This window comes from Electrophorus electricus, chromosome 7 (assembly GCF_041902795.1).
Source record: "Electrophorus electricus isolate QZ-2024a chromosome 7, ASM4190279v1, whole genome shotgun sequence".
NCBI classification, from domain to species: domain Eukaryota; kingdom Metazoa; phylum Chordata; class Actinopteri; order Gymnotiformes; family Gymnotidae; genus Electrophorus; species Electrophorus electricus.
The window spans coordinates 7,804,389-7,816,991 of NC_137503.1; the positions used below are offsets into that span (position 1 = coordinate 7,804,389).

The following is a 12,603-nucleotide window of genomic DNA, read 5'->3' on the forward strand; positions in this document are numbered from 1 at the left end:
CCTCTGATTAGACATACCAGATGTGACTGTGAAGTTGGATCCTTGCAAATGTTTTCCTCTTAGAAGTGTTGCCACTATTTCAGGCCCATGTTCATCAGCAGAGACCGGTGGACAGCCAAGGGTTGATTGGTTGACCTCTGGACAGCCAGTGTTGACTAGATATAGTTACTAAACTTTGTTGTGACGAGACATAGCAAGGACTGGCAGTGTACGTCAGAAGGGTCAATAAGTACATGCTCAAATGAGTGTGTGTGCATCTTGTTTTGAGGAATGCTTTATTAATTAACTCATGTTGCCATCTCTTATCAGGTGGAGAGAACACATCAGAGATGCAAGTTTACATCATTTTGTGTGTTCAAGAGTTAGGTTTCAGTTTTAGACTGTTCTAGACATTGTAAGTTGATGCTTTCCAGTATGGGGGACACTATTAATTTCAGTTATAGTCAGTGTCTTAAAAATGAGTTGATAACATGGTGCAAGCTTACAGCTTTAGTCCTGTGCAGTAATTGATTGCATAGATACATAGTCCTGGTGTGAGTGTGGGGTTAGCATTGACCCGATATAAGAAGCATGGTAAGCCAAACATCACTCGGCAGAGCAGTTCAGTTGGTATATTTGAAAGAGAAATAATGTACTGGTGGTTACTAGGTATAATATAGATACACGTAGGTTAATAAAGCTTTACAGAGCATCTTATCTGTCATGCCTGTGACTTTACTAATTTTATATCTTCTGAATAACGGTCACTTTAAAGGTTAATGTTTTTCACTGTGCTCTAGAACATTTTAGATAAATGGGTCTATGTATCATGTAAGCTTGTAAACTAGGGCCAAACAGTTCCAAGTACTTTATAATTGTGTTGTCATGCAATGGCGTTGATTTTATGAATGAATGGATACATTATGAAAAGTTAGATGGTGAAAAGGAAGTAATGCCAAAGAAACTGGTCTTATATGGTCTAGGTTAAATTAATCTATTTTATTAATCTTGTTTCAAAATCTCTCTGGATATAATATGAAGACTGTATCACTCATCTCTCTTTGGGTCTTTTTGAGGATGTTTAGGAAGAGTGTTTAATACTCTGTGTTGATGGTGTCTGTGTACATTTTAACCTTTTTTAGACTCGGTCAGCACTCCGTTGTGTGGGTGTGCATTAAAAGTCCTTGAAAGTGTATTATTTGCATTTGTGTCAGTTTTCTTTGGAAATTGGATTCTGGTTGATTGGTTAGACTCGTGACTTGGTATATATGGCTCAGCCTGTGGGCAATAGCCTCGTATAACCCCCACCCCCCCTTGGCAGATTTTGTCACACTGGTGGATTAAAATGTCAGTTTTGCTGAAATATGTTGTCCACTTTCAATGAAATTCATTTCTCAAAGCTTGTATGAAGCTTAAACCTCCCTCTGTTTGCAGGACCTTGGCATTTTTCACGAGTACATCTGTGATGAGTGGGGGCAAGAGTTTCACAGGGCCAAATGAAGAATTATTTTTCTTTTAAAGAGAGAAAAATTGAATCTCCTCCTTGACTGAGTACTTTTCCCTCAAACCTTTGATGCATACTGGGAAATGAACTTTCTACCAAAGCAGCGGATGGTTCCTCTCTTCTATTAACAAAAAGAACAGTGCTTGTATTTATGTATCTGGTTATAATATTTACATGGTGTGGAGAGTGTAGCCAGTACCTGTTTTTGCTGGACATATTTATTGAATATCTTTTCTCTTATAAATATGTAGAGAAGTCAGGCAGAAACGTTTCTTCGAATTGGCTTCGTTGTAGTGTATGGTGGTTTTGGAGATTTTATATTTGTCTTTACCCAAGCAGTATGATGTATCTGTTAGTATATCTGTTTTTAATTACGTTCACAATCACTTCATGTTTGGCTATTTGTTTGTGAGTCGCATAGCTGGCCTCATATTGTGTCAGAAAATTCATAACTAAAGGAGATGTTAAAATAGGAGGATTGTTTAGATTGGTTGTTGTAGACAGTAAGTTTGACATGTGAAATGACATCAGCTCTGTCACACTGCTGTTAAATGGTCACTCCAAACCTTGTTTTCGTTTGTTTGTTTTACTCTACTGTATTTAGACTTCTTTCTCTGAAGATGGAAAATGCTTTGTGCAGAAGTGGTCTTGTAATTATTTTATTCATATTGACGTGCATTATGAAGTTTGCTTTTAGTGTTGATGTTTATTATATTCTGTAACTTTATTTAGTTTTCAATCCACTCACTATGAATTTACAGTAAATGTAATGTCAGACAATGAATCACTTATTTAAAAAAAAAAAAGTCAAGACTATGCACAGAGGATGCTTCCTCTGTACAAATTATTTTTTTTTTCTTTGCACCTCAAAAAAACTCAATTATTTTACTAGCACTTTATAGAAATGTTCAAGTTGGGTTAAGAAACAGTATTAAAGATACAAAAATGTAACAACAGCTTGTATGGTGTAAAAAGCACTGATGCAAAAGGTGCAGATTGTCACTTGCATGAAATGAAGGTAGCGTTCATTAACTGATGAATGTTATCTGTTAAATCATCTGCAACATTATGGTGAAAAGAATACATCATGTATTAATTTGTCTGCAGTTGACTGCATTTGCATGGTGATGGTCACTGATCAATATGCCACTCCCCTGGGGCAGTAACCTGCACCACCTCAGCTTTTCATGTCATTGACTGTTAAAACTTCAATCACTTATGCCAATCTTTGCTTCTTTTTGTCAGTAGTTTATAGGGTTTCAGCCACTTACTCTTTCACTGTCCCCTCAAGTTGGTGGCTTTTGGGACTTTACCTCAGTCATCTGGCAGTACAGCTGAGGAAACAGGCCCTTCCTTCAGCTGGAGAGCAAGTTAAACTTGTACCATGTTCTATAGTAGTGTATTGGGTCTTTTTTTGCATTTTCGTAAAGCAAAATCAAAGTTTGACACTAGCATTTATTCTATATGTCTTTGGGTTCATTTGTTTATATATTTTTAGTTCCAAAATTTAACCTGTTGGACATTGGCCCTCTCTTTGTGTACCTTTTGTTTGGCAGGTCCAATTTAGCAGAGCTCTTGTTTAATCCAAGTAATAGTTAAATCTTTAACAAAAAGCTTTGGAAAACAATAGATATGAGAAAGTGATTGTTTTGTGTCCCCACCTTTCCTGCTGTTTGAGGCCGAGTGGCGGTGGGTGCGGGTGCTACACTATTGTATTTTCCCCAGATTCAAAACATTATACTATTTCAACAGAATCTGTTTACAATCCGAAACAATTTCCTGAGGTGTTTGAGATCAACACTTGTTTTGCTTGGCCTAAGCTGAGAGAGTATGCTGCTGAGAAAAGAAGGAATGCTGGGAATTTTCTTCATGCTGGTTTGAGTAGTCAACTCCTTCATACAGTCCTCAGCTCTTCCAGCTGGGAATAAGTACATTCTGTCCCAACTGAATGGACAAGGTAAAAGTATATGACCTTCTGGAGTGATTGGGCCCCTTAAGGGAAGTTTCTAGAATGTCATGTGCATCACTTAGTATGATGATTTTAGGTTTCTTAATGATTAATGAAAGTCTGACAAACTGTCAAAATGAAGATGAAGTTTGGCAATAATGGTTCATTTCCACTTTTCTGGCATGGTTTCGACTTGTGAAATCGTCCATTTATTTATGATGCAAAGCATCAATTGCATCATAGGTGGCTGTGCATGAAGGCAGCATTCGGGGCAAATCTTTGGGGTTGACGCAGTGACAAGACGAGATGATGATGATGATGATGATGATATATGCAAATGAAAACTTTATGGAAATCAAAAAGTGTTTGTGTGAACAAAGTCTTCTACGACTGCATAGAAGAAACATTTAATTTTTCTCCTAAAACGTTTTGTTAATAAAAATGATTTTAAAAAGCTAATACAGTGTCTATCCGGTTTTGCATTGCTTTGTTATGCCTCTAGCTTTTAGAAATTTGTGGTGTTATTTGGTATGCCATCTTATTAAAAAATGGATACAGGCCTACCAATTAAAATCCTATCGTCGTCTCTTATTATACAATAAGGATACTGAAACATTAATTCTGTATTTATTCACAAGTATGCTCTCTCAAATTCAAACCCAAGCATGTAGAAACCTTTTTGGATGTGAACATCTATATAATTATGCAAGTCACTGATTTTTGTTTTTTTCAGTTGCACTGCCCACACTCCTCAGCGGTAAACCGGAGGAGGGTGAAACATTATCAGGCAGGGCCGTGCCATAACAGCACAAATGCATTGTAATGTCTAAGCATTTCATGGGTGGCTTCTGCAGCTGGTTCACTGTCATGTACAGAGTGATCCCTTTAGTCATGTCTTCTTTTTGTCATGCATAGTCAGTGAGATTAACATGGATATTATTTGTGTGACACAAACTTGTATGAAATACTTTTAAAAGAATTTGCTCAGAAGTCATTTCAAACCTGTAAATTTTCTAGAACATGTCCACTTTGGTATCTGTGTGTCATGGCCATGGTGGCGGTGCTGTATTTCCTGTGCTGCTGATTGCTGAGGGGAAATTACCTTAAAAGTCTTGGCTCTGTCTCTTGGGCCATGGTTTAATGCTATCGGAATGACTGCTTGTCTGCCTGCTGTTCTTGCCCCCTCAGCATAGGACCTCAGGACATTGTACATGTCGCACCACCAAAATAGAATCAACCTACCCATTTTGGGATCCGCTTTTTCGATGGCGAATCAAATAACCCCATAAACTGATAGGGTGGGATTTAGTGCTGCAGGTCAAGCTCTCTTTCACAGTGTGTGGGAGAACTGATTACGTTGGGAGAAAATGGATGAAGGGACAAATGTTGGCCGTGTTTTTATGTGAAATTGTATGTTATTGATGGCTATAATTTTGGATTCACTGTCTTAACAGGGCCATTGTTATCAAATATTGTGATAAGTTAAATCTCTGACGACACTAAGAAAATTACTGTTCTGTTGCTTTCTATCATATACACTGCCTGGCCAATCCATGTGTGAAAATGATGTCTTATGCTCCCTGAATAACTCTTTCACAATTTAGCCTGATAAATCCTGGCATTGTCATCTTGGAATAAGTCCGTGCCATCAGGGAAGAAAAAATCCATTGATGGAATAACGTGGTCGTTCAGTATATTCAGGTAGTCAGCTGACCTCATTCTTTGGGCATGTAACGTTGCTGAACCTAGACCTGAGCAACTGCAGAAACACAAGATCATACCACTGCCCCCACAGGCTTGTATGTTAGGCACTAAGCATGATGGGTGCATCACTTCAGCCACCTCTCTTCTTACTCTGATGCACTCTGGAACAGGGTAAATCTGGACTCATGAGACCACATGACCTTCTTCCATTGCTCCAGAGTCCAATCTTTATGCTCCCTAGCAAAATGAAGCCATTGTTGCTGGTTAGCCTCACTAACAAGTGGTTTTCTTAAGGCTACACAGCTGTTTAGTCCCAATCCCTTGAGTTCCCTTTGCATTGTGCTCGTAGAAATGCTCTTACTTTCACTATTAAACATATCCCTGAGTTCTACTGTTGTTTTTCTACGATTTGATTTCACCATACGTTTAAGTGATTGCCAATCGCGATCATTCAAGATTTTTTTTTCCGACTACATTCCTTCCTTGAAGATGGTTTCCCCACTGCCCTTCCACTTTTGAATAATGTGTTGGACAGTTCTTAACCTGATATTATTAGTTTCAGGAATCTCCTTAGATGTTTTCTCTGCTTGATACATGCCAATAATTTGACCCTTCTGAAACAGATTAACGCCTTTTCCACGACCACGGGATGTGTTTTTCGACATGGCCGTTTAACAAATGAGAAGCTACTCACTGCATTAGTTAGAGTTAAATAACTTGTTGCCAGCTGAAACATCATAACCCATGCAGTAATTTTCCAATAGGAGGCTCTTACCTACTTGCTGAGTTAAATCTAGGTGGTGACCTTTTTGGGTTTTTTTGGCCAGACAATTGTCTTTTAAATAGATTCACCTTTTATTTATCTATTCCTTTTGGACAAGCAGTCTACTCTATATAGTTAAATATATATAAAATGGAAAAGAATGCATTGACTTTTGCCAAATGGACATATGACCAAGTTATTGACTCCATTTACACTTGTTCGATTCATGATACTAATATGTGGTTTGCGTCCTGATACGATTTTAACTGTATTTACACTTAGTAGTCAACTGCGTCTTGGGTTAGTTGATTTGAAATAAAATTATGATGCAGCATGCAATTTCCAAATCAGCTCATATACAATGATCATTTATCTGGTTTTCCTGCATGGTGCCATGCATTTCTTTAACCTTGGAAGAAGGCACCAGTTCTTATAAGTTCATGTTGATTAGAAAACAACAGGTTAGGCTAATTAAGGCTGTATTATATAAATATTTGGAATGTTCTCTTGTGGGAATCTGTAATTGCAAGATGCATGTGGATTGGGTTGTGATGCATTCCTTTCCCTGTGGATTTATCTAGTGATTGCAAGTTCATGTACATGTAAGAAGTATTCAAAGAGAACTCGATCAGAACTCAGTGAAGAAAATGTCCCCTGAAGATATAAGTTAATTGTCTACAGTTGTAATCATATCCTTATCAGTATAAGATTGGATTTACATTTCATACCTTTCAAATTTACGTATGAAAATAAGTCTTTCACTGAGTACAAAGTTAAACTTTTGCTATAAGAGTGGCTGGTCAATCTAAAAGTGTATCTGTTTATCTAGGTTGTTGCCATCAGTATCATGAACAGTTTAGCTAGGAGAAGGGACTGTTCTGTAGAAAGCTAAATAATATCAAAACAATATGTATTTGCTGTACTTTGAAACTAGCCTTTTGACTGAATAGCCATTGCATTGGCATTGTCTGGTATTAGCTGCCTGCATTCCTGTCAGAAGTTATGTAACATAACCTTACATGAGCCAATAGCACAATCTGATGCCAAAAAACACATTAATTGCATTAATTTAGATGTTGTTATTCAGGGTCAAGATGTAAACTTGACAATAAGAGGAAAATGTAACTGATTTTTTAAAAACATTTTTACAAGAATGCATATTACATAGTATTGTTTATACAGTGACGGATGGTAGCACTGTAAATGAGCTGAGAATAATTGCTAGCCTGGTTTAAACAAAATAATCCCTGAAGCAAAAAAACACTGTAAGCAAAGCAATTGGCTAATATAGCCACCTAATGTTAGCTATAAAGCTAAAACAACTTTACAGTTACAAGTGTATTGCATTACATTACAAGGGTAACATTAAATTTCATAATAATAAGAAGATAGCCGGCTATTTTTGGTAGCTAGCTAGCAAGCCACCAATATAACCTACTCAGCAATTTAAAAAATGGCCAACTCAGCATCAGAATCTCCCTCAGGTCAAGGAGCTTTTGCCATCTCTGAAAGGCCAAGTCAATGTCTATTCTGGTCTCATCTCAAGATCTGATGCTCTGCCTTTAGCTTTCCTGTTGCATAAAATTCAAAATAATCTCAATACAAGTACTCTACCTGATTACCACTGAATTGCTATCATGGGTACATTGGCATGAACAGTTGAAAAGTTAAATAGATGAGAATTATTGCAGTATGATTGTATGATAGTCGAACCAGTGTGTGTTGATTTAAAAACTTCCAATCTCAATAATGACTAAGGAACTACACATTAATCAAAATGTTTTTTCTATAATTAATATTTGCTGTCTTTTACTTCTCCATCACTCCACTGAGATGGAACAGTACACTTTTATAGCTGCTGCAAGAAAGAGGTCACAGGACAAACAATGAAAAGCCCTCTAACACTCATATGGGGTATTTAACTGAATTTGCAACATTTATCTTGTTTATTGCTACAAATCTGGAGACGACTTCTTTGTCTAAGTTTGCATTATTACCTAAGCCAAGCTTAAATAGATACATAGGTTATACTGTGTATGTATGTATGTATGTATCATTTGTTTTAGTAATTCCACATTCAGAAGCACTTTTCTTGCACAGCTGATGAGGGATCTGTCCGAAACATCCTGTTTCTTTGGAAACCTCATGTACTTCACTACATCACTGAAGATCAAAATCATACGAAGGCAAGGACATGAGCTCCTTGCCAAAGACTGGCAATAAGTTCTAGAATAGAATTAAGCAGTGAAGCCACAGTGATGTTTGCATGTCCCATCAGTCTTTATTCAGTTGAAAAATGGTTCTCTTCATTCAACTCCATGTGGTGTTCTCTTCTCACTCTGTGGACTTTCTGGTTATATTCTTTGAGAGCGGTTTTGTTTAGCCAGGGGTCATAGTTTCCCACCTGGTAGAAACAGTGCTTTCTTAAGTGGGGAGGGCTGGGAAAAGGAACAGAGGAAAGGTTTGTGTTCCAGCGAGCCAGAGAGAGGCCAGGTCCTGCACTGCTGTTTGCCTAACTCTGCTGGTGTTATTTTTGCTTCTGCTGGATTAGTTGGCGATTTGCTCATCACCACCATCCCAGGCGACACTCACCACCAGAGGAGCTGACGCTGGTGTAGGCTCCACACACAGGCTTCATTTATCAGGGCTTTTTAAGGCTCTTAGTTTTGGCCTTTTTATCAGTGGTTTCTCAAATGTTCCATTCATTATTTCCAAAAAAAAAATTTCATGGTGTTGTGATCAAAGTCAATTATAGAAAGCAGGAGTATAAGAAAGTATCACCTCAGTTCTACATTTCTAAACAAGATTTAAGGTTAGAATTTAGTTTCGGGAGATTTTTAACAAACCTAAGTGCAGGTGCCTCTTTGTGCCTCTTTCTCTTGTTCTCTCTCGGCAGGAGTGAGCGGCAGTATTTGGAATGCTACTGGAAGGAGGTGTGCGTGGGCGACTTCATCCGGCTGCGCTGCAATGAGATCCTGCCCGCAGATGTACTGCTACTCAGCTCCAGTGATCCAGACCGCCTGTGTCACATTGAGACTGCCACGCTGGATGGAGAGACAAACCTCAAGCAGAGACAGGTTGTCCGCAGCTTCATAGACCTGGTGAGACTGTGTGCGCACAGTAAACATACACACCCCTCTAGCCACACCCCTCAGTGTGCTTTTGTGCTTTCTTAGCAGCAGCACCACTGCTGACCATTTTATGTAAGAATGTTCCATTTCCAAGGATTCCAGGAAAAACTGGAAGCATCGTGGATTGATAACATGGAGTTTGGCTGGGATTTGTTAATGTAGTGGTGTTGGTTTGTTCACTGAGTGGATTCAGCTGGACTGTATTTGTCCAGTTAAATAAATTGGCTTATTCCAGAGCAGACACTAATATGTGAGTTCACCTCAGTTTCCCTTTTGTGCAGAACCTTTATATATGTTATTTGAACCAAACTAAATGGGCATTAAGTAACCTTGGGAAATATGTAAGCATTGCTTCTTTTCATAGAATTGAACTTCACTGTAAATAATCATCACTCGTAGGCTGTTGAACAACCAACCAAATTTGGGTAGTATAATGCCAGACAATCTAGCCACACAAAGTGTAGTGTTTGCTGGTTTTGTTCTGAACCCTTCTCCATTACATAATGTGATTCAGACCAAAGCTCAGTATCAAAATCAACTCTTTGACAGGATACTGAGTTCGACCCCTTGAAGTACAACAGCGTAATTGAGTGCGAGAAGCCCAACAATGACCTTAACCGATTCCGTGGTTACATGTAAGTATGGCAAGGTGTCCCTCTTCCTAATGAATCCTTCTGCTGTGATGGTTCCTAACCCCAGCGGTAGCCACTACACCAAAAGCTAGGTTTATGCAAAGCAAGCAGAGACTTCCTGTTGAATAACCCACATCGCATTGATGTGGGCTGAGTGCCCTGGCTGGTGTGTCTGCCGTGGCTGAAATGGCTCGAATAGCTTCTGAGATCCAAATGGCTGCATAAGTGGGTGATTGGGCTCCTCTACTGAACCTTTAATAAATTGCTCAATGAGAAATCATTTACACTCTTGCACTCTGCATTTTTCAATCCAGTTATGCTAATTAAACCACAGCATGCTAATACACGCACGATATTCTTTGAAAGTGCCACGAGACTCAAACTCTTTTCTAGAAAGTAAGGCCATTTTTGAACATTCACACTTGAGTTCTTTGCATAAAGAACGTTTCCTCAAGAACATCTGGAAGAATACAGCATTACGAATGCAATTTTTATACTTGAGATTTAAAGTAATGACTAAGGAACTACACATGAATTAAGTTTGAGTTCTTGTTAAAAGCAAGTATGCCTTTATTGGGTATTTTTTTGGGACTGTCCATGTGATGCGATAGAAAGGATGAACTGTATGGTCTCTGACACTACCACTGTAGCCTGCAGCTAAGTTGATTGTACATTACTGGTTGTAATGAGGGATTTTTGAGCCCAAATCATACACTTTTTGTCGAAGTTCAAAGCTCATGTCGAATTTACTCAGAGCTTTAGTATAAGTTCTACTTTTTATCTACTTTTACTGCTGTTGGCACCTCCATGCTCCCTCATCTGTATGTATGGGTAGGACAGGCACAGACCTACATACTGATAATGCTGATGGCAGGTGTGGCCAATCAGCTGATGGGAACAGGACCAATTGTGACATTTATTCCTGCTCTATGATGAGGAGCAGATGTTGCTGGAGTGCTGCCAGTGCTAGGTTGCTCAGCAACTCCAAAGTGCTTCTGACTGGCAGCGTGGGGCGGGGTCCAGGCCTGGTCAGCATCATTGCCTCACACCTTTGCTCCTAAGTTGCGCTGAGTGCAAGCAGTACAATTCTGCCCACGGGGTGGTGCTGAGATAGGTTACCAGGCAGTAACCAGGTTAGCAGACAGTAACCACACCACTGCTGAAGGCACACCAAGGCTTGCCTGTGATTAGGAGGAGACACAAGCTCATCAGAATGAGTGATGGGCTGTTTGAACACAAGCGCAATCCAGCATTTAGGTGTGTGATGGGCATTTGTGTTGAGAGCTTAGCACTTGTCTTCTGCAGGCGTTTAGGATTATGTGCACACTCTCCTGTGCATTTGCAACCACGTTTATCATGGCGTTCATCATCAAGACATCCTTAACCTTCCCTGTGTGCTGATTCCATGCTGCCTTCCCTTTTGAGGCGTTTTGTGGGTTTAAGACATTATCCATCATTCCTGCTTACCCTCATTTGGCTCCATTTGGCCTTTTCTTTGACTTTCTTTTAAAGTGAAGTTGTGGGATATGGGAGAAAGCGCTGTGTTTGCTGAATGTCTTTAATGTTCTGAGAGCTTCTGCATGGCTCTGGTTCCTACCTGGGCAGCTCAGGAGCTCCTCCATCAGAGTGCTTTTCTGCTGAGATAAGGGGTCTGGTGGGGCAACTGCCGGATGATGTAAGCCATAAAGGAACGTTGTGTTGAGCACGTAGAGCTGTTGACTGAAAAGAGCATCTCTAGGCTCACCCTTGGTCTATGCAGGGAATGAAAATGCCTTTGTTAAATTGAAATGGAGTGTGGACATTTAAGAAGGATACAGGCAGCGTGCATACTGAAAGTTAAACAGATGAACGCGTGTAACCTGTTTTGGCAGAACCCATCGCAACGGGAGGCGAGATGGCCTCTACAAAGAAAACCTGCTGCTCCGTGGGTGCACCATTCGCAATACGGAGGAGGCCGTGGGCATCGTCATCTATGCAGGTACTGAATCAGCTATGAGCCAACCAAATCAAACACCATAGCCAGCTTAAGGCACATCGTCTGCAGCCAGCCACAATCCAGGTTATCCTTTTCACATCAGTGATCTCTGCAGGCTCACACCAGGTCGTGGTGCTATTACAAATGAGCTCTTCAGAATTGTATCCAGGTTTGTCAGTACACTGTTTTCCAAAAGAACCAGGGGACAAGTGGTTGGTTTGGGGAAAGTGCCTAGAGGTTACATAATGTAAGTAGAGATGCTCTGTGGCTTGTGGGAAAGTCCAGACTGTGTTGTGCTTGGTTTGCTAGGCCATGAGACCAAAGCCATGCTGAACAACAGCGGACCGCGCTACAAACGCAGTAAGCTGGAGCGTCAGATGAACGTGGATGTCTTCTGGTGTGTTGTCATCCTGCTGGTCATGTGCCTGTTCTCAGCCATCGGTATGGAGCTTGGTGCCACTTTCCTGCTTTCTGCTTTGATCTCTTGGACACATCACAAGAAGTTGAAAGTTTGGTTCGTGGATTATAATGTACAGCTGTTCTGAAGCAGGCAGTGATGTAGAGTTCTGGGCTCTCAAGAATTTTCCCAAAGTCTCCCCTAATCATAAGAAGTCTTTTTAATATAATGCTTCTGTAGAAATTGTGGTGGTTGTTTACCTTGACTTGCTGCCTGCTGTTGGTTAACACTTTTTCTTCTATACCACACGTCTGTAGGTCACGGCCTGTGGATGTTTCAATATGGAGATAAACGACCTGTCTTTGATGTTCTGAGTCCTGAGGGGACAGATTTATCTCCAGTGGTCTCTGCGATTTATCTCTTCCTCACCATGATCATTGTGTTTCAGGTAACTAGTGACTATGGTGTACAAATAAAGATAACAGCTTTTTGTGTGCTTGCGTGTGTGCACATGTGCTCACCAATGTACAACCCATTCAACAGAGTTTTAGAATGTTATTAAATAGATGT

The 12,603-nt window shown here is 39.9% G+C and overlaps 1 protein-coding gene across 2 annotated transcripts in view; it reads left to right on the forward strand.

Annotated features, from left to right (window-relative positions):
* atp10a (ATPase phospholipid transporting 10A) overlaps window positions 1-12,603 on the forward strand; it is a 37,330-nt gene that overhangs the window by 3,595 nt on the left and 21,132 nt on the right. The window contains exons 2-6 of one of the 2 annotated variants that reach the window (XM_035524780.2): window positions 8,795-8,999; window positions 9,579-9,664; window positions 11,533-11,639; window positions 11,946-12,077; window positions 12,351-12,481. In XM_035524780.2, coding sequence (XP_035380673.1) covers window positions 8,795-8,999; window positions 9,579-9,664; window positions 11,533-11,639; window positions 11,946-12,077; window positions 12,351-12,481 — 661 coding nt within the window. Of the gene's footprint in view, window positions 1-8,794; window positions 9,000-9,578; window positions 9,665-11,532; window positions 11,640-11,945; window positions 12,078-12,350; window positions 12,482-12,603 lie in introns of those variants that run through there. The other variant, XM_035524782.2, reaches the window with a different exon arrangement.